Raw genomic sequence first — 24553 nt, 5'->3', positions numbered from 1 at the left:
CCTCGGAGCTAAAACAAACCAAGTCAGTTACCAAGGGAAGGCATGTACACTTCAGCAATGAGCTACATTTATTCTCTTACGAAACTGATGAGGTCAGAGAGTGCGCTCAAGTGGCTGATTGCGAGGGAAGCGAGCCCTCATGCAGCAAAGAAGATAGGGGTACTGGGGTGCCCCTCGTGTGGACAGATAGTGGCGAGTGGATCTTCTGGAATGGGACTCAAGTTGCGGAGGTGCACGAGGCTGGGGACCTTGTACTCTGGATGAGAGTGTCTTTCAAGGAGTCTGCTTCAAACTTGAAGTCTACTTGCGCATTCAAGCCCATTCCGGTCTCGGGGCCAAAGGATTGCAACCTACTTGGTGACGTCATCGTGGTCGGATGGCTTCATGATCGAACCAAGCAAGTTGCGCGGAGGCTTCACCCTCCAGAGGATCAGAGACAGAATCGTGGTCGGATGGCTTCATGATCGAACCAAGCAAGTTGCGCGGAGGCTTCACCCTCCAGAGGATCAGAGACAGATTCGGCTCAGCAAGGAGCCTAACTCAAGTGTGAAGGCTTGGTCTCAACATGGTGCCTATAAGGTTTATCTCGGCGGGAGAAGGCCAATGCTTACAACCAAAGAAATGGACTTGGTTGTGAGGGCAAGACAGTATGCGGCAACCCCGCGTTTCGACTTGTACAAGCTATTCTGTTCTTACTTGCAAAATCAGGCCATTCGGGGCAATTTCGAGGTGGACACAGCGAGAGAGATGGCCCTCGTGTTGCAAGCTAGACGATTTGATGGCTTTCATCCAGTCCATCTAACTTACATGCAGGTGACCCAACTCAATCTGGCCAAGTGGGGCCTCTTATTGCAAGCCGGCGCAGTATGGCAACCTTGTAGCAATGGCCTTTGCATTTACTTGCGCATTGCTGAGATAGATCGGGCCAGAGAGGGCCAACACAAAAGGCTTTGGCAGGCGTGTGCGGTCAAGTCGGATCTGGCTAAGCAGGGCTCAAAACGCAGGAGGATAAGTGAGGTTTCAAAAAATACATGTCTTCATGACAACTGGAGTCTCAACTTCAAAGGTATGAGTGAAAAGCATGAATGTAGCCTCAACCTCTTCCATCACGGCTTCTACTATAATGTGTTGCCTCACGAGGATGACTCTCTCTTGGGCAATGGGAATGAGGCTTGACTTTGCATTGTTGCAAGAGTTTGAATCTCTTTCTTGAAGAAGCTAGAGTTCAACTCTCTTTTCATGGTGGAGTTGCCCTTAGTGTTACCTACATCTCTATTAGAGGATGCCACCATGAGCTAGTTCCGAGAGTGAAACATCCATAAAAGGAACCCTATTACTTGAGAGGAAAAAAGAGTTTGATGAGCTTTGAGAATATATTGAAGATTCTCTTAGAGCTTGGAATTGGTTTGAGCAGCTCTAGCCCATTTGATGCTCTGGTATTGTTAGTAAAAAAGGATGACAAGAGCTCATGTTGTATGTAGAGTACAAGGTTCTGCTTTGGTATTGTTAGTAAAAAGGAATTGCGAGAGCTTATGTGTTATGCACACTACAAGGCTCTCAATAAACTCACCATCCAAGACTAGTTGTTCCTAACTGTAGATCAATGAGTTGTTAGAGTAGTTGGATAAGGTAGTGATTTTCAGCAAGCTAGACTTGAAGTCTAGTGACCACTAGATTAGGATTGTTGCAAAGGACACTCCCAAGACAATGTTCCAAAAATCTTTGGATTGTTTGAGTACCTTTTGGGCTCTTCAATGCACAAGCATACTTTTTAAGGATCTTGGCACAAGTGCAAGAACCACTCCTAGGAAAGCATGTCATTGTTTTCCTTTATAGTATCTTGGTTTATGTTAAGTCTTAAGAGTAGCATTATGGTCACTTGTGGAAAGTAGTCATAGTTTTGCAAGATAACAATATTTGCTTGAACCAAGAGGAGTGTTAGTTTGAGTTACGTTCTTTGAAGGTGAGGAGTGTTATCTTCATATAACAGAACTAGCAAGTGGTGTAGTTCGGGAGGTTTTGCCAAGGTTAGCTCTACCCTTTCCCCATTGGTAAGAAGCTAAGTGTTATTACTTATTAGTCAGAGTTAACTTCTAATTGGAAGATGCATTGGGCTTTTCATGTTAGTCGAGTTAAGAAGCATGATTGTCCTATACCTATTGTGACCCTAGATCGTTAGGAGCCATAGTTAGTGGATGTGATGGGCTTTAGAAGTTGTGCTGTTGGAGCTACTATTAGTTCATAGGTCTAAGATGGCTAAAAGGATCAGTAATATTTGCTGAAATTCAAGGGCTATTTTGCCCTGACCATGGCTCTTTTGCAGTTTTTTTGGGTCTACAAGGATGCCGTGCTTCTAGTAAGAGTCATGGGGGAATGTAATGGACGGTACAACTCATATCAAAATAATCATCCATCGATGGGCAATGGTGTGGCAGATTGATGATATGGGAAGTGGTACGGCAAGAGTGTAGAGTAATAGCAATTGAAATGTGACTATCGATTTGCCAATTGGACAATTTGGAGAGATGCAAGGACATGTTGAATGAAACATCCATCTAGGATCCAACATGCACACGAGACACGATACAAGCTATATCCACGATTCATATGAGTATTGGACATTAGACTCACCTCCTAGCCATAGAGCTAATGCCACAAGGATGTGAAATTTTATTGCTTTGCTTAGCATTTAATTAAAAGTTAATCAAACGTGCTAATGTGACTTGCACATGTGGGGTGCAAGTTAATTATTTCATAGTGTGGGACCTAGGACCTCGAAATGTCAATTGGTGGCAAAGGCAGAAGCTGTAATAAGTTATGCTTGATAGATACTAGATGGTACCTAGTGTCAAATTTGGGCCAAGTTCAATTTATTGAGTGCTAATGTCAGTGATGACATTAGAGACTAGGCATTAATCAATTAATTAATTCCGGTCTAAGGGCTAATAACTCCTTAGAGATACTTGGAAGACAAATTGGCCTAGCCAATTTAAATATTGACTGGTGAAATGATTTTTTAGGCACAAAAATAATTATTAAATTAATTTTCAAAATTATATTTTGTAAATTAATTTAATAAGCTAGATAATGTTGAAATCGAAGGTTGCCTCTTGGCAAAATTTGCCCATACTAGTGTAAAAGATGTTTTTTGGGGACTGGTGGAAGTCTATTCCAACCATTGTGAGAGAGAAGAGGGCTGTTATAGAGCAAGGAGATGCTGCTGATGTGATTTGCAGCCACTAGGGACCAATCCTATAGTAGGTGATTGTAGATTGAAGCCCTCCAAACGCAGGTGATAGTAGCCCAAGGTTCTTTTAGTGCAGGTGATAAGGGTCAACAACCTTTTTGGTGGTCCTAAGTTGTAGAGCTTCCTTGTCTATTTGAGCAAGGCAGCAACAGTTTTCAAGCGTCTCTTGCGATGAAACTCTTAAATTTATCTCTCTCTATAGCATTCTCTCTACAATCATTTCTCAAGTAACGGTAGCAAAATCTAGCCATTTGAGTCATTAGAGGTCGAGATATTGGAAAATCTCTATTGTAAATCCTAATTTATAGCAGAAATTAGGGTTTCACAGTTGTGTGCTCAAAATTGAAGGTCTAAGACTTAAATTCCAACAGCTGAAATTGAAGAATTTCGAGGAGATTCAAGAGGCTAGCTAGCCAATTTTAATTTGGGGCTAAATTTGTCTTGCAAGGAGTAGGGTGAAGGCCAATTCCCTAAGCAAATTAAAGGGCAATTTGGTTTGAAGGCTTGCTTGTCATTTACGATAGAGAATAGCACTTGGACTAGTGAAGGAGGTTAGAGAATCTTAGTTGTATTCCATCCATTTGCAATAAAAGAATAAGAAATATAGGAAGGGGCGCCAACTATGGGGCCAATAGGCTATCCATTGTCCAAGATGAAAGTGGTAATGTGGGCATTTCAGTTTATGTGAAGTATTTACTTGCTGTAATTAGTCTTAAATCAGGTTATTTACCACCTTATCCGAGGAGGGAAGATGGCCTCAAGGTTCCATTGCTAAGATACCCTCAACTCCCTTGAATTGGTGGGCCTGTGGCACCTGATTGGAGGTCAAAAGGCTAAATCTTTGCTCTAGCGTTGAACTTGTATTCAGCTGAGCATGACAGCAAGAATTTATATATGAATAGGAGGATCAGTCCTGCCTTTGGATTCTCTAGTTCTTCCAAGTTTCCCATTTAAGAGATTATCTTGCGCTATAGCTTTGTTGTGGATGAATGGTTTCTATTGTTTCATTTATTTGGTTGTCTAACTGGATTGCTGTTCATTGTTTTAGTTTCCTTGTGTTTTATATGCCGTCATGTTATCAAGCCTGAATTGTTCTCCTTCAATGATCTTTGATAGAAGCTCTTCCAAAGGAGTTGCGTGTGTTGATGGAGCGGTTACTTTTGCAAGTTTCCTGGCCATACAAAGCAGATGGGTCTTGGCGATGGTAAAATTATTCTTTCTGGAGCCATTCCAAAGTGCAGTAACATTTGTATCTTGCATTATGTCATATTTTTATGTTGAAGCCGGTATGTTCAAATTTTAGATTTTTGCTTCAGGCTCTTGCAGTTTATAAGCACACTGTGCAGCTCATAAGTTTCTCAAGGATATTTATATGGTGTTGTATTATGTGCACCATGCACGTTCTCGTCACTGCAACATGATTGCCTCACATTCAGTGCTGTTTAGGTACAAGTAGAGACCTACCGACCGAGCAGGTGGTTATATTTGATTGTAACGTATGACCAGAACAGGACGCCCTCACGGGGTGTATTGTAATATGCGATAAACTGAACGGTAACAAGAGAAGAAGGGGTAATACACCTTGTTCAGAAACTGAATGAATTGTGCCCCTACATTCAACAATTGATTTGTCATGACTATAGCCAACTTAGTGAGAATGCACGTTATCATGTGATTCAATAACTAGTTTGTGGATCCTTAGTAATTTCTCCCCAATACCAACCAATTCTTTGTCCGGTCTCAGAGAGCCAGTGAGGCTTGTCTCGTATAAGTTCATTTCATTGATACGGATTTGTTTGTACAAGATTCCGTATCCTCTGCAAGGATCGCCCTTTCAGTGATGTGTCTTGTGTGTGCATCAAAGAGGACTTCTTTCAAGTCCTTGCCAACGGTTCCAGAGTCTTTTCTATTCCTAGACTTTGATCTTTCTCTATTCGCCCAGCTGGCGGAATGCTTACGAAACCAATTTACTTCAAATATCGACAGTTTAGTATCCAACTGTGTAAACGTCGTGAGTGGGAATTAAGGTTCTGTTTAGGTATGCTTAGATCTTGTAAATTCTTGTTGGAATGGGGTTCTATAACAGTCTTCTAAACCTTAGTCTAGAGGGCACTTCTAGGTAGTTGGTCAATCCACTGGTCTAGGTAGGAGGCCATGCGCCCTTTGAGTGGGTAGTTAAGGGCAGGAAGTCTGTATAAGATAGTTTCCTTCACAGCCAGGAGCTATATGTTAAGTGAGCCTGAATGTGCCAAGTGGATACTGGCTCCAGTTCTGGTCTATGCAGATTCCCAATAGGCTGCCATTGCTTGCATTTTGCCATCTTTTTTGCTCTATTTTGAACCATTTGCTGTATACCCTTTAGTTATTACATGCTGTGTTTGCTGTCTAAAATCTTGCCAGTAAGATGATCACTTACCTGCCTGCTGCAATATCATTTCAGCATGCTTTTCCATGTGTTACACTTCATTTTGACTGTGAGTGTCAGTTTCATGCTATGTGTTGGTCTGATTTGTCCCCTTGTGACTTTGGCATTGACCTCATCAGCAGTTCAGACTGACCTTGACTCTTGATAGGGCTGTGGTGGTCTCCATCTGGGCAGTCTGGGCCTTGTAGCTACCTTATAGTTGATGCTCTCTGTACTGTACTGTGAGACCCTGGCGTGAAGTGGATGATAGGGGAGGAAATGGCTATGGTCTGTTGGCAGGCCTGAAGAAGCTGGTATTCTGTGGCTGGGATCTCTATCTCTGTCTGTGTAGAAGTGCCTCTCGATCTCATCCATATAACCTGGTCGTCTATACCCACCATCTTTGAGAAGAAGGAAATAATTTTAGTGCTGCATCTTGGTGAGTAGTGGTCCTAACCAAGTGTCTCAAGTATGCACTTGTATCAGTTCTTTTCTCAAAGTTGTATTGCGCTCTTCTTGGGAGGGCCTAGAGTATGGGGGGTGCTCATCATACCGGAAGGTAATCTGTCTGTCTTCATGTTTGGCAAACCAATGGAGTAGTTGTAGCATACCATGCTAAGTGGTGTCCATGCATGGCAATGCTGTATGATGCCTGTAGAGCGTGGTGTGGCAACTTATCTAGGCTCATGGATGTGATATATTTGATGTAACTAATGGGCAAGAAAATAGATCCTCCAGGATCATGGGGTGTGCTGCAAGGTCTGCTTTGTTGATCTCATGTATACTGACAGTTTACCACAAATCATCCTGGAGATGCCTGAGTGTACGTATGCATGTCACCTCCACCTGGCTGTTGCTGTAAGTGATCACTGTCTCTTATAACCTGTCTGGATGTGTGAAAGGCCTTGATCTTGGTTTTCCCAAGGTTCACTAAGAGCCCTCTCTGTGTGCAAATTACCCAATGCATCCTATGTGGCATTTCAATCCCACCTAAGGGCAGAGCAAGAGGGACGGAGATAAATAGATATATGGATTCTGTCAACATCTCTAAAGAGGCCAAAGTGGTCCATGAGACCCAATAGATACAAGCCATAAGTCCGATAAATATATCAGCTGGGATGGGAAAAGTGTAGGTGAAAAATGGATTATTTTAGCATTTCTAAACAGGCGAAAGTGGCCTGTGAGACCCTGTAGATACAATGTCACAATTCCAATACGTATGTCACCTGGATAAAATACATCAAAAGTTACCTAAACTAGAGCAAAAGTGCTGAAACTGACAAAAGCATACTGGACTACCCTAGATCTAGAATCATGATAGGCATTAGTAGGGTACATGTGCAAATATCTTATGAGAGAGCACAACAATGCCAATGGGACCGTGAGGAGAAACAGGCTGAAGTGGGCAATTGTATGTCATGACGTGGATCCATGGTAGCAGTCTCCGTCTCGCCTCGTGGGGTGTGAGTGACTAGCTTTGTGGATCTCTCCTGCCCCATGTATTGCAACTGTAATTCAAGTATGGTGATCCAAGACGATGATGTTAAAGACCATTGCCTTGATCTGCCTTGAGGTCTAGGTCTGCAAAAACTCATGTGCTGCATCAAGGTGACATTCTAGGCCGTAAGATGATATTGCTGGTTATAGGAGGATTAAGATCAAGGTATCATACAGGGCAACTCTATGGCCTCCTCTGTGACCAATGTACTCCATTCTGTCATTATATGATTCAACTAGTGTGGGTGAAAGTAGACAACCTTCACTTTTGTAGTACTGGCAATCTCCTTGGAATTGCCATCTTGAGCCTAGGCCTTGCCTGTTACCTCGTCGTAGGTGGATATGATGCCTCCAAGCGTCTCATAAGGGTTTCCCAAGTCTTTCAGCCTTTTGGTAAGTCTGGCTCTTGATACAATGTCAAAAGTTTTGCAAAATCCACAAAGCAACAATAGATCCCCCTCCCATGTGCCCTACCTCCTTGATGATGTGCCGAAGGGTGAAGATGTGATTAAGTGTAGAGAAGTCTTGCTGGATGCTTGCCCCCCTCGCTCTCACTCCATGTCTCTTAGCCCAAATACTGAGTTCATGCTCCAAAATAGAACCACAAGTTCAAAATTTGGCGGGTTGGACCATGCACAATCTTCTTTCAAGTTGAGCCTTGGAGTACCAAAGTCAAAGCTAGTTGCACATAAATGCCCCAAGCTTTAGCAATCTTCCAATAATCAAATTGATTTATGGTGAATGAACATCTTTCATGTGTCACTGGTTGAATGGAGCTTTGGAATACCAATGAAGGTACAAAATGAAGTACACCAGGGAGCATTAAAACACAAAAGGTACAAAATGTGAGCTTGGAAGCAGTAGAAATGTGAATCTGGACAGTATTGATGTATCATGTGATATGCATTTAGAAACAGGTGCTCATTTTTGTGTTTGTACTTTAAGCACAAGTTTGTTGGAACCTTAGAGAGGGTTGACTGAGATATGCCTAGAAGCCATACATGCTGAAAAGAGTTGGAGAATTTCAAAAATGAAAGAAACATTTCTGAAGAAGGTAATGAGGATGGGTTTTACCTTCTTGTTGAAGTGCATATACATAATCTTGAGGAGTGATCTGCCTCTTTTTCCCCATATCTCATGATACACTGGATCTTTGCACACAAGCAGCTACTAAGGTCAAGAGTTGTTTTCTTGATGAGAATCTGCCCCACAACTACCCTCATGTTTTCTACATGTGGAAATATGGTGCTTTCCTTAATTTTGTTGAGTGTTTCCAGGCCCTTTTGAAACTCAAGATTGTCCCTGACAAGCTACTATTCTTTGTGCAGGAAGCCGTGGAATGTAGTGGTTAATCTCTCAAAGTGCGAGTTTGAAGCTTGCATGCTGCTGATTGTGTTGTTCCAGAAATTGTTGTATACACAAACACCTAATGAGTTATCATCAATGCTTGGCACTCTTAGGAGTGAATATCATTCTTTGGTCAATTTCTGTGATGCGTTTGGCTTAAACTTGATTGATGAACCTGAGTTAGATGCTTTTAGAGAGGATATCAACCAGATATTTGGTGTTTGTTAATTGTTTATGAGTAGTATTCTTGTCTGAGGTGTATTGTTCTTGCCAGTTGTTTCTTCACACTTTCCACATGCATATGCTATCTATTTATAGTATGCTATCTGTTTATGATGTAATTAGGAGGGGGGTGTGCTTTTTCTGAATTGAAGTCCCAGAAGTTATGTTGCTAGCAGGATTGAATTACAGTGCTCTTGCTTGCACAAGTACGCATTGTGAACAACAGCACGAAACTTGTGTTAAGAGTATTATCAGCATCAGTTCAGATGGCATCTTGCTTGCATCAGTGGAGTTCGTATGAGTGGCTGAGGAGTTCTTTGCAGAAGCTTTGCTGCCACTTGCATCTTAGTGGTTTGCTCTTGGCAAAATTATCTTTCTGGATATCAAAATTCAGAGTTGAGATTGCTTGAGATTCACAGTGGCTAGTAGCCTTAAGCAATGCAATAGAAATACATTGTTCTCGAGTGAATGAATGCTGTTCAATGGTGAGACTGATGTCGAACACTAGCATAAATCTTATTGGATGTTGAATAGATTCATTATTTGTGTGGTTGTGTTTAATTGCATTATAATGTCCATTTTGGAGTCTGAAGGGGAGTTCATTGTTTTGATGGATGCTATGAATGCCATGGAGGGCTAGTGTTAGCCTACTTGGTGGTGGGCGCACACATTGATCAAGGCAAGTATCAACACATTGATCAATTGCATTAATGGAGGGTTCATAAAACTAATCCACAAGGGATAACAAAACCATTTTGAGCAATTGACACCCAAGCACTTCGTCTCATATCGGCTTACAAAATATACACTAAAGCCTTGGCTAGAAGGGTTATGGGACACTTGGACCAATGGGTTCACAAAGAATGGAAAGGCTTTATCAATAGGAGGTTCACTCTAGATGCCATCATTACTCAATGGGAGGGAATGGACTATGTCCAAGAAACTAAGCATGATTTCGTTTTCTTGGAGATACTTTGACAAAGCTTATGACCTTGGCTTGAATGGGATTCCAATCATTACATGACATGGGCTTTGGGAAATTGTTTATCAAGTTCATCACCACCCTATTTGGTAACACTGCCTCAAGAGTCTTAGTTAACGAAGTTCTAATGCCACATGTTCTTAGAAAGTCCATTTATCAGAGGCGGAGCAAGGATTCTTGAAATGTATGCCCCTCAATGACCACAAATAAATGGTCCTCAACTAGTTCGTAGACGATACCAACAACATTATTAAAAATGAGGACTCATTGTTCAAAGCCTTCTGGCAATGCATCAAAGATTTTTGCGTAGCTTTAGACTCCATTGTAAACCCAAAGAAAATAGGGATTAAGAGTATGATAAAAACCTCTTTTGAATGGTTGATAAGAGAAGGGTGTGAAATAATACTTGACGGCAAAATCTTTAGACGTTTAGGAATCCCTATTGACTTCATGGACAGTTTGAACCAAAGATGGCAGTGGGTAATGATGGCCAAACTAAAAAAAAAACTTGAATTTTGGAAAGTGTTCAAAAGCAACCCAGCTAGTAAGTTTATAGTCCTAAAATATATCACGATAGTCACCACCATCTACTTTCTTTCATGTTGGAAACTCCCAAAAACAGTTATTAAGAAGTTGGAAGTGGTTTGACGTACTTTCCTTTAGAGTTCCAATGGCAAAAACAAAGTCCTTGACGTTGCTTCATGCTCTTGTACCCTACCCAAAAAAAAGGAGGTCTAGGCCTACTAGATCTAGAACAAGTCTTGGATAAACTCGTTGCCAAGTGGATCACTAGAAGCATAATACACCCCTCTAACAATTAGGCAGTTCTCCTTCATAGGCATGTAGAATAGTTATCTCCAAAAGATTGTCCTAGATGAAACACCTATTTGTCCTAGTTGTCACCTTTGCATAGATAGAGTTACAAGTGGGCCAAAGTACTCCCTTGGCCAAAAGCCTTTGCCAAGCATGGTTAAAATGCAAGCCCATAAACTAGTGAAAAAACTTGACCTCACTGTACCACGAATTGCAGTTGACTCAATTTGGTTTAGCTTTTGGTGTGGGACCGCTCCTGCTCACTAGTTGTCCATGGGTCTCAAAATTTACAAAAAAGGAATGTGAGTATGGGAGGACATCTAGGGCTATGAAAATAGAATATGTATGGTCCCAACAAAAATCAAACAAGAGTTTCAGCTAATTACAAATGAAATATCCTTGGTCCTCCAAAGGATCAACCAATGGAATCCCCATTTCGTCAAATTGATCCAACTTGGAAATAAATTGAATTACAAAGCATTAGTTTGGGGAAATGGCAACCCTCTTCTAATCCTTCCAAACCTGAGCAAACCTAATGCTAAACTCATAAATAAACTTAACGATTGGTGACATTTGTCATGGGATAAATACCAATGGGAGTTTTGTATGTCGCAAACCTAATGCTAAACTCATAAATAAACTTAACGATTGGTGACATTTGTCATGGGATAAATACCAATGGGAGTTTTGTATGTCGCAGATTTGGTCCTCGGTCATCTCCCCATAATAATTAGTATTGCTTTGATTGATAATCCATAAGGTGGTATGGATAGGTAAAAATGCTCTTAAGATTCGCAAGGGGGATGGGAAATGCCCCAGACGTAAGGTAGAACTAGAAACTATTGCTCACTTGTTCATTCATGACATGTACTTAAGGAAATCCAACAATTATTTCCAGGCATTGTCAAAGCCTTTCATTGGAAAGCATTCACTTGGAAGGAAATCCTCTTGGGTGAATCCAATGGGCAGCCTATGATATTTTTGGGCCTTCATAAGAGTCCATTGCCTATGGGGCCATTTGGTGTCAGCGCAATGATTCAATATGTAAAGGTAATTTCAAAGCTTCCTCACTTGCTCTAAAACATGATTTATTTTATAGCTATCCACCAAGCACTATGGGCTTGTGATCCAAGTTGAGAACCGAGTGCAATAGAACAAGGGCAAGGAACCACCCCACTCTGACCAAGAAATGGAGGAAAAAGTAACTCAGACCAAAGTTGAGGAGTTGGATCCAGTTTTACCACGATGTGAGACATAGCTCACCGCTACTAGTTTATGTGGCCGTCTAATGCTAATGGGTCCCACTCTAATGCAAAGCGCTCTTTGCTACTCCCATAGGATCCGAAATGTTACAATGTATCCCATAAAAGCTATGTATACATCAATCCACCTTTTGGCCTACTTGGCTAGAAATATGCCTACTCTAGTGATAACTTGGCTCATCCGTATTGCTAGCTTTTGGATCCCAAAAGCTTGTACATATTACTTTTTACCTTACTTTAATACAACCTTAATGCCTTTCTAAAAATTAAAGAGGTTTTTAGTACATCATATTAATGCTTCCTTCCAATAAGGCAATTTATACGTTTTTGATGCATACTATGTGCTTGTGATCACTTCTACATACATATAGATGATCTTTGGATGTGCACAAATTATATGCATAATATTTATTCTTTCACTTGTGTATGTGAAAATACTCATTTGAAGGTGATTTCCCTTTTTTGTAGGTTTGTCCATTCATATTTCAATTGTGTACCATGCTTGGTTGGACACGTGATACAATTTTGGCTATAAACACTATTTTTGTATTGTATAGCAAGAATATGTGAGTTATTGTCAAAGTCTAAACTTTGCAGTATTTATTTACATTTCAACAATACAATTCTTTATTGGGGATGCTTGTGCTCATAGTAACAAGTTCTCGAGTGAATGTGTGATAAGGTTGTTTTAACCAACTTTTTGTTGTCTCAGAGATTGCTTTTTTTAAAAAACATAATTGGGAAGGTCTTGCGAAAGTCTTTTTGGATGCATACTGTTTAAAGTAACCATGCTATTATTGTATTTTGCCTTGTCATGTATTAATGCTAATGCCACCTACAATCACCTATCCTCTTGAGTATGGAAGGGGGATAACTTTGTGAGGACTCTTGCACGACTAGTAAAAGGAAGCCCCACTTTGGCTTGTCAATAAGACTTTTGTTAATCCCTGGTACAAAATGCACTCAGTCATCATTGATGATGTTCATGGTAAGGTTTCTAAATACAAGTCTCAAGATGCCCATCCATATAATTTGAAGTTTACTTAAATAGTAAACATAAATTTACAATGTATCATATCTCAAACTAGCAAATAGCTCGTCTTGGACCTCAATCAAAAGTTGACACAAGATGCTTAAAGTATTGATATACCAATAGTGTGGTTTCATCTATGGGAGGGCATCTTCCTCCATTTACATAGCCATAACTTTCTCATTACCATTGAACTTGACACATGATAACCTAAACGTTGTCCCTTTGATTAAATGCCATGAACTCATGGCAAAGTGAAGAGAATGAGATTAGTTGTTGGTTGGATCTTGCTATTTTGAGAGAGAGAGAGAGAGAGAGAGAGAGAGAGAGAGAGAGAGAGAGAGAGAGAGAGAATCTTAAACTAAATGTCTTGTGCCAACAACACCTCACAGTAATTTCTTTTTGGTTCCCATAGCAACTCAAAGTGGACAATAACTAAAATTTTGATGTGTGCCTATTTGTTCTATAAGCCTTTGAGGCATCTAAAAAAGTGTTAATGCAACCTCTCTCTCTCTCTCTCTCTCTCTCTCTCTCTCTCTCTCTCTCTCTCTCTCTCTCTCTCTCTCTCTCTCTCTCTCTCTCTCTCTCTCTCTAAGCTCACGAGTGTGTGCCAATGTGTCCTATAAGTCTTTGAGGTGTCTAAAACAATGTTAATGCAGCCTCACACACACACACACACACACACACACACACACACACACACACTCTCTCTCTCTCTCTCTCTCTCTCTCTCTCTCTCTCTCTCTCTCTCTCTCTCTCTCTCTCTCTAAGTTCATGAGCTATTCTGACCCAATGGCACCTCAAAGTGCATTTCCTTTCGTGACCATGGCAACCCAAAGTGGACAATAACTTAAATATTGAAGTGTGCCTTGGCATCTTGTAAGCCTTTGAGGGAACTAAATATATATTAATGCAACTCTCCCTCACACACACACACACACACACACACACACACACACACACACACACACACACACACACACACACACACACACACCCCAATGGATCACAAAAGAACTTACACCATAAACTCAAAGCATGTAGGCTGACTGCCAACATAAAGGTAGTTAGGAGACAAAGCAAATGAGGAATTTATTGAGATGAAAAACCCATCATGTAAGAATCCAAAAACCCAATGCATTAGACTATTTCACGGCCATTAATTAATGTTGTAAATCTTTTAGCATTACCAATCACGTTCTTGTGTGTAAGTGGCATTCGATAGTATTGGATATCTTGAGGTATCTTAATGGACACTAAAATAATTGTATTTCCCTTCTTTCTTTATGTCTTTCTCTCTCATTCTTTCATTATAGAGAGGCAGAAGCCACAAGAATGAATCCCCTAACTTTAAAAAAATGTGTTGATTTCATATTCTTTTGACATATAAATTGCTAAAGTGTGGAGAATATGTCTCTCATGAGTTTTGAAATTTTTATGAAGCATATAAGATAAAAAGGGAACTCATTTTAGGTGGCAATCTTTCCCAAAATGCTATTGCAAAGCAGATGAACAAGGCGATAAATTAAAGAATGCTAAGTATGCTATTTAATGCTAGTTTTAATCAAGGATTTTGGGTTGAGGCTATGGTAGTTGTTGTACATTTGATAACCAAGTCACCTAAACTACTTTAGATGATGGCATTCCTGAAGAGGCATGGTGGGGAAAGAAGCCCTCTTATGATCACTTAGAGTATTTGGCTGTGAAGCTTATGTGCATGTGCCAAAAGAAAAATGCAGCAAGTTAGAACAAAAATCAATGAAGTGCATCTTTTTGGGCTAATCACAAGGATTCCTATGGACTTTCCACTCATGAGTTTCTGATCTTCACATGGCCAACCATGCACAATATTGGTAGTGTAGGAGAAGAAAATCTTGTAAACCTCCTAGTTGTCTGAGGATGAGATACCCACCAAACCCCCCACATTAGGGGAGTGTTGAGGTCTCGAAAATGCCTTTTAGGAGATAGAAAGAGAGTGCTGTAGACTAGTAGGAGCAAAGCCTTCGTAACGGAACTTCTATTTTAAAAAATACAAAAAATTATTTTACAAAAAACTATTGATTTGTGGTGGTTAATTGTTGCAAAGCTAGACTAAAAGATTTTAATACATAATGTATGATCTTTGCATTAATGATATACAGTCCCAGCCTCTTTTATTTAATGATATGTCTGAATTAATGATAATGATATGTTTACTCTAAATTCAAATCAGTAAAAAGCTTGGCACATATTTTTTTCCCTCCTTTCTTTTGTCCCTCTCGTAGTAGCCTAGTCTTCTCTCTCTCTCTCTCTCTCTCTCTCTCTCTCTCTCTCTCTCTCTCTCTCTCTCTCTCTCTCTCTCTCTCTTTGTGCTATGGATATAGAATTCGACCTTCAACAAGGCGTCCAAGCTCTCAAATCACATCCATATCAGTATTTAACTCATTCCAAAAAGATGGAAGATGGGTTCCTACGATCATTAGCAAAGGCACTTGGATCACCATGCAACAGGCGAAATGTGGGAAAAGGTGAAGATATGATAGCTCGTTCATCTCTGCTTGGAAGGGTAGAATCTAAGATTTCAAGCTTGGAGTAAGTAAGAATAGTATAAAAGAGGTTTTGGTGCAATATGTGTTTATGCATAGAGAGCTATATTTGGAACCTGGAAGTTCAAATCTTCCAATGCATAAACCAAATTGTAAGGATTTAATTATGAAAGTCTTTCTTTTCTTGAACTTGGTTTAAGGTTTTCCATTATAACATTTGTTCATTTGTCTTGTAGATGTCTGTCCCTCTAATCTTGAGGAATAGCAATCGGTCGAGTCTATTGTTTATGTGATTGATGTGATGCATGGCTTAATTGGAGAAGAGATGTACAAAGGTAGAAAGAAGACAGAGCTTGCAGAGAATGGAATATTCTTCTACGACCATTCTTATATTGTCCCCATGCAGCGTAGCCAATGGGGTAAAATATTTTTTGAGATACAGAGAGCATTAAAACCTAGTATCTCAAGTAGGCTAAGCAAAGTTACTTTGTTCATGCCTATTAATATATTTGTTGACTTCTTTTCTAATGCTGAGATGAGAAAATCAAAGGCTATGCTTTCAGTGAAGAGACTAACACATGATCATGTTATACAATTTGTTGATGAGGGATAGGACACTACGACACAAGGGAAAATTATATGTAAGATAGATGAAGACTCTATAGCTTGTAAATATATGATTGCTACTCAAAATTTCATCCTTAGCTTTTATTATAGTAGATGGCATTATGTTGGTGGTAGTCTGGTTGCTTTAGACCAAAATCTTGATAATTTTAGCAAAGATCCTATAGTGGATCTTAATGTTTGGTACAATGAGGATATTATTGAAATCCTAAAGGTTAGATTATCATGTATGCTACATCAAGTGAGGATGGATTTACAGAATGAAGATATTGAACTACCATACTCATTTGTGTTCCAACTTAATAACAAACGAGTACGTATTTGCTTATATTATATTCATTTAGATGTATATCTAATTTCATTTTCTGATTAATAAACATTTGTAACATATTTTTTTTACAGATATGAATGAGGAGAGAGAAGAATATACAATGCAAAGATATTGAAGAAAAGATCTCTTTACTATCAATATAAAATACATGTACAAATATTTGTAAGCCATCTCCATGACTTATACACAAGGGCTTACAATTTGAGGCAAAGCTACTTTTTTTGAGAAGGAACATCCTTTCTAGGAGTACTTTTGCCTATCTTTGATGCTTTGGTTGTTGAAGGCATAGCTTCATCTGCTGTAGCTACATGCACCTCCTCTCCTTTAATGTCCAAGCCCCCACTTCTTGTCGGTTGTATATAATTGGTCATTATGTACTTCAAGAGCTTTGCTCTTATATACCAAACGTGCTCACTTGTATAGCAATTCCTTGAAAACTATCATACATTTGTAAAAAAATATTTTTAGTTCATTATTATTTTTTACAATGGACTAATTTGTAATAAGACTCTATCGTAAAGTTTAATATGTTTCACATTACCTTTATAAGTTATCATCATTGAGATAAATAAACTGAACTAATCTTTTGGCATTTACAATTACTCGCTAGCCACAAGAGTAACTATCATATTGATGAGGACAGTGCAATCAACAAGAGTAACTTGTTTATGGTAGTTTTTAGAATAAATTTTCTTAGTATGCTCCAACCATATTAATCAAGAACTTACCGCAACTTATCTATATTGCATTGTTGTAAGTAAGTCAGAAGGCATGGGAGGCCTTTTCTCTAGCACTTCAATCTTTTGCAAACTGTGTACCAAAAATGCAATAAAATTTAGAGTTATTACAAAAGAAAGATCAAAATATTTAGATTACCTGCAACAAAAAGATCAAAATATCAAGGAGACCCTAGATTATATAACTTACAACTTGGCATTTCCATGGCTTCCTTTTATAGAATTGATGAGGAACCATTGCCTCTCCACACAGTCTATTCCAATTAGGCTCCAATGAGAACTGAAAACAAAAATATTTCAATAATCTAGTAAAACAAGATCTCATAAAATCTTAAAAAATATCAAATTACTTACTTTTCATTGTATGGAATTAGAAGAAGCTCCAAAGATTCAAAGTCAATTGAATTGAACAAATGGTCAAAAGCACTTGCATCAAGGGCACTCCTCATATAGTATGAGATAGATGGATCAAGAACCTCAATCTTTTGTTGTATATCGAAGGGGAGCTCATGCATTACACATCTAGCAAAAGAATGAAGATAGTAAGCATCAACATGAATGTCTATTGCTAGAAAAATATGGTGAGTTTAGATAAATTTTAGCAAACTATACCTCATCCCAACAAGAAGAATTGAGTCATTTCTCTCACTTTATTTTGAAGAATTTGAATACAATTAGAGTACAAAAATGCCATATCAGATCTCTTGTTAATATCAATATGTAAAAAGCAAGAAACATTGAAGCCCTTAGGGTCAGCCCTTTCAAGAAGGGTAGATAACTCCTCTTCAAAAGATGGGAGATTTTCTGCTACCTTTTCTTCTTCCTTCTTTCTTTTAAACTCCTTCCATTTATCTCCCTGCTCTACTGTGGCCTTTTCCTCTTTCTCATGTTGTCTTGTGTCCTTCTCATGTGTAACATCTTCAACCTTCAGACCAATATCATTTTTCTTCTTTCTCTATGGAGGCACATTTAAAATATTGAAAGACTTAATATCAGAAAGAGGGATTGGCTTAAGGACCTTTGAAAACCTGTATCTCCATCTCCTGAGAATAATCATGTCTTTATCCATAAGCATAAGCCTATGTGCACAAGCCGCACATATATAATAATCTTGAAAAAACTCGATCAAAAAATCCTCCGTAGCCTCCTGAATACAGTTGAGACATGCCCTAGTCCATCTAAAACTTTGTAGACTATGCTTGTCTCACAGATTTCTTTGACAAGCCTCTGAAAAGACAGCTTTGGAATTGCATTATTCAGAGCCTTCATTGCACTTCTTATCTCCTTAAGGCACCTCACATGTTGTGAGAACCTTCTTCTTGGCTTTGATTTCCTTGAAAGTTTGGAAGGCTTGGCGGACTGATGTATCTTTGAAGCAAGACCTCTAGAATCAACTTTCTGCTTCCTTGCAGTGGAATTAGTTCTAGCCATCTGGAGCATAAAAAAAGCCAAATAATACTAATAAATTAGGAAAGATCTCCTAATCTCTTATATCAATATATCTACAATCACGAAGCAGTAGGCAAACAATAATCACAAAGTCTAAATACAATCTCAATAAAATAGTACAAAGACTTATGAAACACGAGTAGGCCTTGAAGACAAAGGGAACTCAACATCATATCGCGTTTCATACGGCACAAGGGCATATGAAATGCGAGTAGGCCTTGAAGACATAGGGAACTCAACACCATATCACATTTCATACGGCACAAGGGGAACAATGCAGGAACAAGTCGGATGAAACATGATATGGCCTTACTCGGAGAAAAGAACATAACACCGTTCGCATTTCATACATCACATGACAAACATGGCAATCCTAGTCATGTTCAACTCATCTATTCTGCGAGGTATCTTCACCTTTAACCTTCTAGGAGAATCAACTCATCTTTAGACTACATTTTGGGAAAATTATTTACCCTAAACATCTTGATCCTTCTTGATTGATCATTTTTTAAAATTTCAACTTTGTAGTATATGTTTTTCCAACAGACACACATGCATTTGAAAGATTAAAAGAGATTCTTTCATTTCAACTTAGTTATTTAATTGAAGCTTGAAGTTATATAATTTATGAAACTTAAAAGAGATTCAAAGTTCTATAACCTGCATCAAGTTAAAAGCATGAAACACAAGTATGGCTTTAATGGACAAAAGAAACCTAGTACCCACATTACAACAGAAACTTATAGGCCTTAGTTGTATGAAACGCGAGGTGGCCTCATGTGGATAAGAGAAACCTAGCACCCATCGCGTTTCATATGTTTGTAATTTTTGGGGATGATTTAGTAGAAGTGTTCAAGTGATTCAGAACTTTCTCATATTCTAGAAAAAAGCTTACATTCTTGAGTGTTGAGTGTATATGCTATCGATTAAATCTTCTTTGGTACCCTTGCACAGAAGAATAATTTTTGTACAGCGATCAAATTAGCGTTGTGTTGGTGTGGTTGAGCATAGAGAGGGTTTTGTCTTTGAAAAAACTCTTTCGCGGTTCAAAAATGGGGTTTATAACGATGTTGGTTTACACGTGTGGCACCTGTAATGCGTAGTTAATTTCACACGTACGATTGAAGACTGTTGTTTGTGGGAAGTTGTGCCACATGTCACTTACTTTTTTGGCATGATAGCACTTTTATAGCTTCAATTTTCAAGTTTTTTTCTTTTTCTTTTGCATTTTAAGTGCACGTCCTTCGAATTAGTGTAGCGTACTTTTTGATCAAACGTGCGGCCGTTGGCATATATATATGAACACTCAGGTTCAGGACTTGGTTACTATTTCTTTACGTATCTTATCTTGTCTTTGTCAAGCTTTTTATCTTGTAAGCATCACAAGCCAAACCAAGCATATGCTTACAAGAAACCATTTATTCTCAAGAGCAAGGCTTGAAATATCAGGTATCACAGTTTTCTTAATATTTTTCTCTGCAATCTTGAATTTTGAGGCATTGAAGATGTTAGTTGATTTAAAAGGAGAAAGATACATCATGGACTTAGAAATTCTGTATTGGTTTTACTTTGTTTTTCTAGCAATATTGGTCTGGTAAACATGTAAAACGATGGGGTTTTGATGTTCTTGAGGCATTGTTTTGTTCAAATTTTTCGGATGTATGAAACACGAATTAGTCGAGTTTTTTTAATAAGTGACATGTGAAACACGATTTTGTGAACTATGAGGCGATCTGAATCATTGTTTTCGCATTTCATGAGACAAAAATGTTAAACAAAGTTTGATTGATGAGACTTGGAATTTCATGCTTTCTCTGCTACATAAATTTTTAATTCGTTTTTTAAATCTTGTATTTCCTTAATTTTATTAGCAATATTTCTTTAGTCTACTACATATGAGCAAATGTGGATTTGTATATTATGACCCTTATTTTTGTTTTCTAGATTTTCTTTTGTGAGTAATCAGGATGACTAAAAGGAAGTTTTGCAATTGGAAATTCATCTAGATTTATTTACATAAGATATATGCTCAATGCTCCCTTTGATTTGCAAGAGCTTTTAAAAGATCTTGAAGACAAAGTGAAGGATTTTAAGGTGTTTTATGATAGACATGTGGAAGGCCTAACTGAGGGATTTGTCCATTATAGCGATGTAATGAAAGCTTCTAATCCTACAAGAAAAACTTTGTAAACAAGGTTTAGCCTTATTGATGAAGAATTCAAGAAGTAGAAAGTGGATTTCCCTTTTCATTAGAATCAGCACAACAGTGTCTTCTTGTACAGAAGGATGTTGCATTTCTTGTATATCTTCAATATATGGATAGTTGTTTTTCAGATATAATACAAGAGAAGAAGATGGAGGATATTGCATGCAAAGACAAAGAAGTTAAAGAGAAGGGTGAAATGTTTCAGGAGGATATTGAGAACCAGTTAGTGCAAGTATTTGATGTTGCTTTGTTTAAATGTGAAAACATTACAAAAGTGGAAGAAAAGGAGATAGAGTTGAGTGCAGAGATTGAAACAGGTCCTCTTGAATGTGTCCCAACATTTTCCAGTTATCTCATCAACAAAAAGAGATATGTATTGCTAAATGATATTCAACACCTTTTTGATGCACATACTCCACTCTTTGTGGGACCAAATATTACTGCTTGGCAATCCTTGCTGCATGGGGTCAAAATGATAAGAATTTTATAGGTTATGAAGAGGAATTGCTAGCAACTCTTGATGTTGAGGAAGAGAATTTTCAAGACAGTTCTGTAGCCTTGCATTCTTGTATTAATCAGATTGTGGAATATGAAAAGGGGGGTAACCTTCAGAGGAAGAGTACTTACAAATTCAATAGAGACTTGGTATTGATAACATGGGGTATGAAGAGAAACTGAAGTCTCCATTGGAGGAGAAACCGAGAAGTTCAATAAATCTATATGATGATAGTATTCTTGAAAAAGATGAAAACCCTAAGGTATGAAAGATAATTCTAAGATACCCATTGTGATTTATATTAGAGTATGTTATGCATTATACACAAATATTTTTGGATATTTGTCTACGGACATCTTATACTACTGTGGTTTATTGTGCAGATAGAAATTGAAGATGCAGACAACTTTCTTCGAAGAGCCAAGGGCTCAAGGCCATTGAAGCTTGGCAAAATTCAAGGCCTTGGTCATTATATTAGAAGCTTAAATAATTAAACATCTGCAATTTATCATAGCAGGTTGTCAAGCTCTCCAAGCTTACCAATAATTGCTTTGAAAGCTATCTCCAAGGTGATTGGGTCCCAAGCTTTTAATAGAGGTTCAGACAAGATAATTTTGGTGGAGAAGGAAGAAGCTATAAGAGTTTTTGGCTTCATGCTTGGATATAGAGGATCTAGGGTAGGATACTTTGAAGTTCTTACCTCTTATTTACTCTCCCATATAGGAGATGCCAAGAATTTGAAGCTCCTTCTAGGCTATAGGAAACAAGAGTTCCTGAAATGTAGAGGTCTCATCGAGTGGGATGAAACAAAAGATTCCCTTAGAGGACCCATTGAATCCCCTGAAATTAAAGACTCTTCTGCAACAGAGTCAGACTAAAAGATGTTAAGGGTTTCTTGAAACCCATGTTTTTCCATCTCTTTGTCTAGTTTGTAACCATCCAGAATATATTTGCTTTGCACAAGAGTTTAAATATTCCTCTTTTCTTCTTTGGGTAATAGTGGATACAGTCCTTGCCAAAGATGATGTATTACATGATGCGATTGTGTCTTTGAGCTTGAATTTGTGCCAAAGTTGTCTATGGAACCATTGAAAGACCTCTAATAAACTATTTACTTTTTATCTTCCACCTCCATGTCTTGTGTGTTTAAAGTATTTTGTTCTTGCTTGATAATGTGATTTTTCCATACCTTGGGTTGACCAAATATATAGAGATTCACATTTCTTGATAAAATATGGAGCATGGTTGTATAAAATATGGTGCATAGTTAACAAATAAAGAAATTCAATTAGAAAACCTTATATGAGTCAAACAATAAAGAGACATACTTATGCAAACTTCTTACCATATAGTGAGTGAAGTGTTGATTACCCCAAGCTTCTGTCATTGTCTTTTAAAAAAGGTTCAATTGGTTTTTGAAGTCTTTGAGATCATCATCATTCCACTCTGTTTTATCACAATAAAAGAATACTTTGTCTAGTGTTTCCCAAACATTGGCTTTTCTATTCCGAGCTTGTCCATTATTAGCATGATCCTTAATTGCATTATGTAGGCACTTCCATTGATTGTATCTAATAGTTGAGCCACCATTCCTAGAGTTTATATTACCAAGTCTCCCATGAAAGTCTAGGAACCTTCTAGCTTTCACTTCACCAATAGATGACTTTTTGGGGACATAATTGCCATCCTTGGACTTTTGAAGATCTGGTTCAATAATAACATTACCACCATGTAAACCAATTCCAGATAATACTTTTTCAATCTTTGTTATAGCATCTGTTCTAGTTGATAATGGCTTCAGTTTCCATGCAAATCCTATATAAATATGAACAAGATTTTCAATTATCCTACAAAGCGCATGAAGTGTATAGATATGGGCATTCACTAAAGTAATATCTAGGACTGGCTTAAACTGCGGATTGTTGTTGTGCCTAGAGGAAGCTCTATTCCAATTGCTTGAGTTCACCTCTCTGGCTGGGGACATGCAATATAGGCAAGGAGATCTAGAGTTGACTCCCTTTGATACATTGTACATACATTTAATTGTCTTTAAGTCACCATCTATGTACCACTTAATCTTATAGTTTCCAAATTCTTCAACAAATAGCTCTTCTCCTGCTTGTTGTCTCTTAATAACATCAGTTATTGGTGTTCGATGAAAAACCCAATACAATATATCAAAATCCTTTGTATCTACTTCGAATGCTCCTAGCTACCAGATGTTGTGTTCTGATTGAACATTGAATGACATTGAGTGATTGTAATGATCTGGTGAAAGTGCTCTATCCATCAAGGTAATAGAGACCCTCTCTAGTTTTGTACATTTTAGAATCTCACTTTCATCAAGTTTAACCACAAATCTAGCTACTCCTTGTGCCTCTTCTAGTGACAAGTCATAGAATCTAATAATTAAGCATCGTAGGGTGGGCAAGTCAAGGAAAATATTGTTAAATTCATTGAATATAACTTCATTTTTCTTGCCCTTGAAGCTAGCCTTGATATGGAGGCTCACCTAGAATCTCCATTACCTTGTTATTCACTCTTTGTTTAATAGTTCTAATCATAGATGGCCTTGGAAGTATGCAATTAGTACTTGTCCTTGTTTCATATTTGACTGTAAAAGCTAGAAAAGTTGTGTATAAGCATCTCGACTGATACCAATATTATCTAGTGTCTTCTTCACTAACTCAGTATCCAAAGAGAGATACTTTATAAATGACTCCAAGCATTGTTTCTTTGTCTTTTTAAATTTCTTCTTCTCCAAAATATCTTTTGAAGCTATTGAAGGAAGAAGATGATAATAAAACTGAGATGCTTTGAAAGAATCTCTTTCACTTGCATTCGGTTGAAGAAGAGACCTAAACAAAATCAACATCACAAATCAATACAATTAATTATAAGCAAAATCATATTTCATATTTTTAAAGTGGAACAAAAATGTACATTGCTGTTTGGATTCTTTTACTTCAACCATCTCCTCCTCATCTGAGACTCTCAATATTTCTAAGAGCCTTTTGTCAATTTTGAAGTCCTAAAATAGTTTGCTTTCGTTGATAAGATTTGATCCGTTTCTCCAACAAATGAATCCTCTGTTGATAGCCTTTTGCCTTCTGCAGTAACTCGTTGTTATGTTTTGATAAAAGATGGTTCTCCAATTTGAGGACATCCTTTTCTGCAACCAAGTTAAGTATATAGCCTAGAAACCCATTATAATCATCACCAATGAACCTCAACAATGAAGAGCTATTATAGAAAGGCAGAGTGCTATTTTGTTAAAAACTTTGGGATATAGCCTGCCATCTAACCAAAGATCAAGATTCTTCTTTCCTTCAAACCTAAGTTTATGTTTCATAGACTCTGTAACGGTAACGGGTTTTGTTC

The 24553-nt window shown here is 38.1% G+C and overlaps 1 protein-coding gene across 4 annotated transcripts in view; it reads left to right on the top strand.

The window, feature by feature from the left end:
* Nucleotides 1–8864, top strand: part of LOC148024925 (uncharacterized) — a 91087-nt gene extending 82223 nt beyond the window's left edge. For 2 of the 4 annotated variants that reach the window (XM_087694605.1, XM_087694603.1), the window contains exons 13-14: nucleotides 4364–4451; nucleotides 8477–8863. In XM_087694605.1, coding sequence (XP_087550731.1) covers nucleotides 4364–4451; nucleotides 8477–8723 — 335 coding nt within the window. In that variant the 3' untranslated portion in view covers nucleotides 8724–8863. Of the gene's footprint in view, nucleotides 1–4363; nucleotides 4452–8476 lie in introns of all 4 variants that reach the window. The other 2 variants (XM_087694606.1, XM_087694604.1) reach the window with 2 other exon arrangements.
* Nucleotides 8865–24553: the final 15689 nt, after the last annotated feature.

Source organism: Lygodium microphyllum, chromosome 15, assembly GCF_053477565.2.
Source record: "Lygodium microphyllum isolate KBCC chromosome 15, Lygodium_microphyllum_v1.1.10, whole genome shotgun sequence".
Classification (NCBI taxonomy): Eukaryota; Viridiplantae; Streptophyta; class Polypodiopsida; order Schizaeales; family Lygodiaceae; genus Lygodium; species Lygodium microphyllum.
The sequence above is the reverse complement of the archived record's forward strand: the minus strand, read 5'-3'. Positions and strand labels throughout refer to the sequence as shown.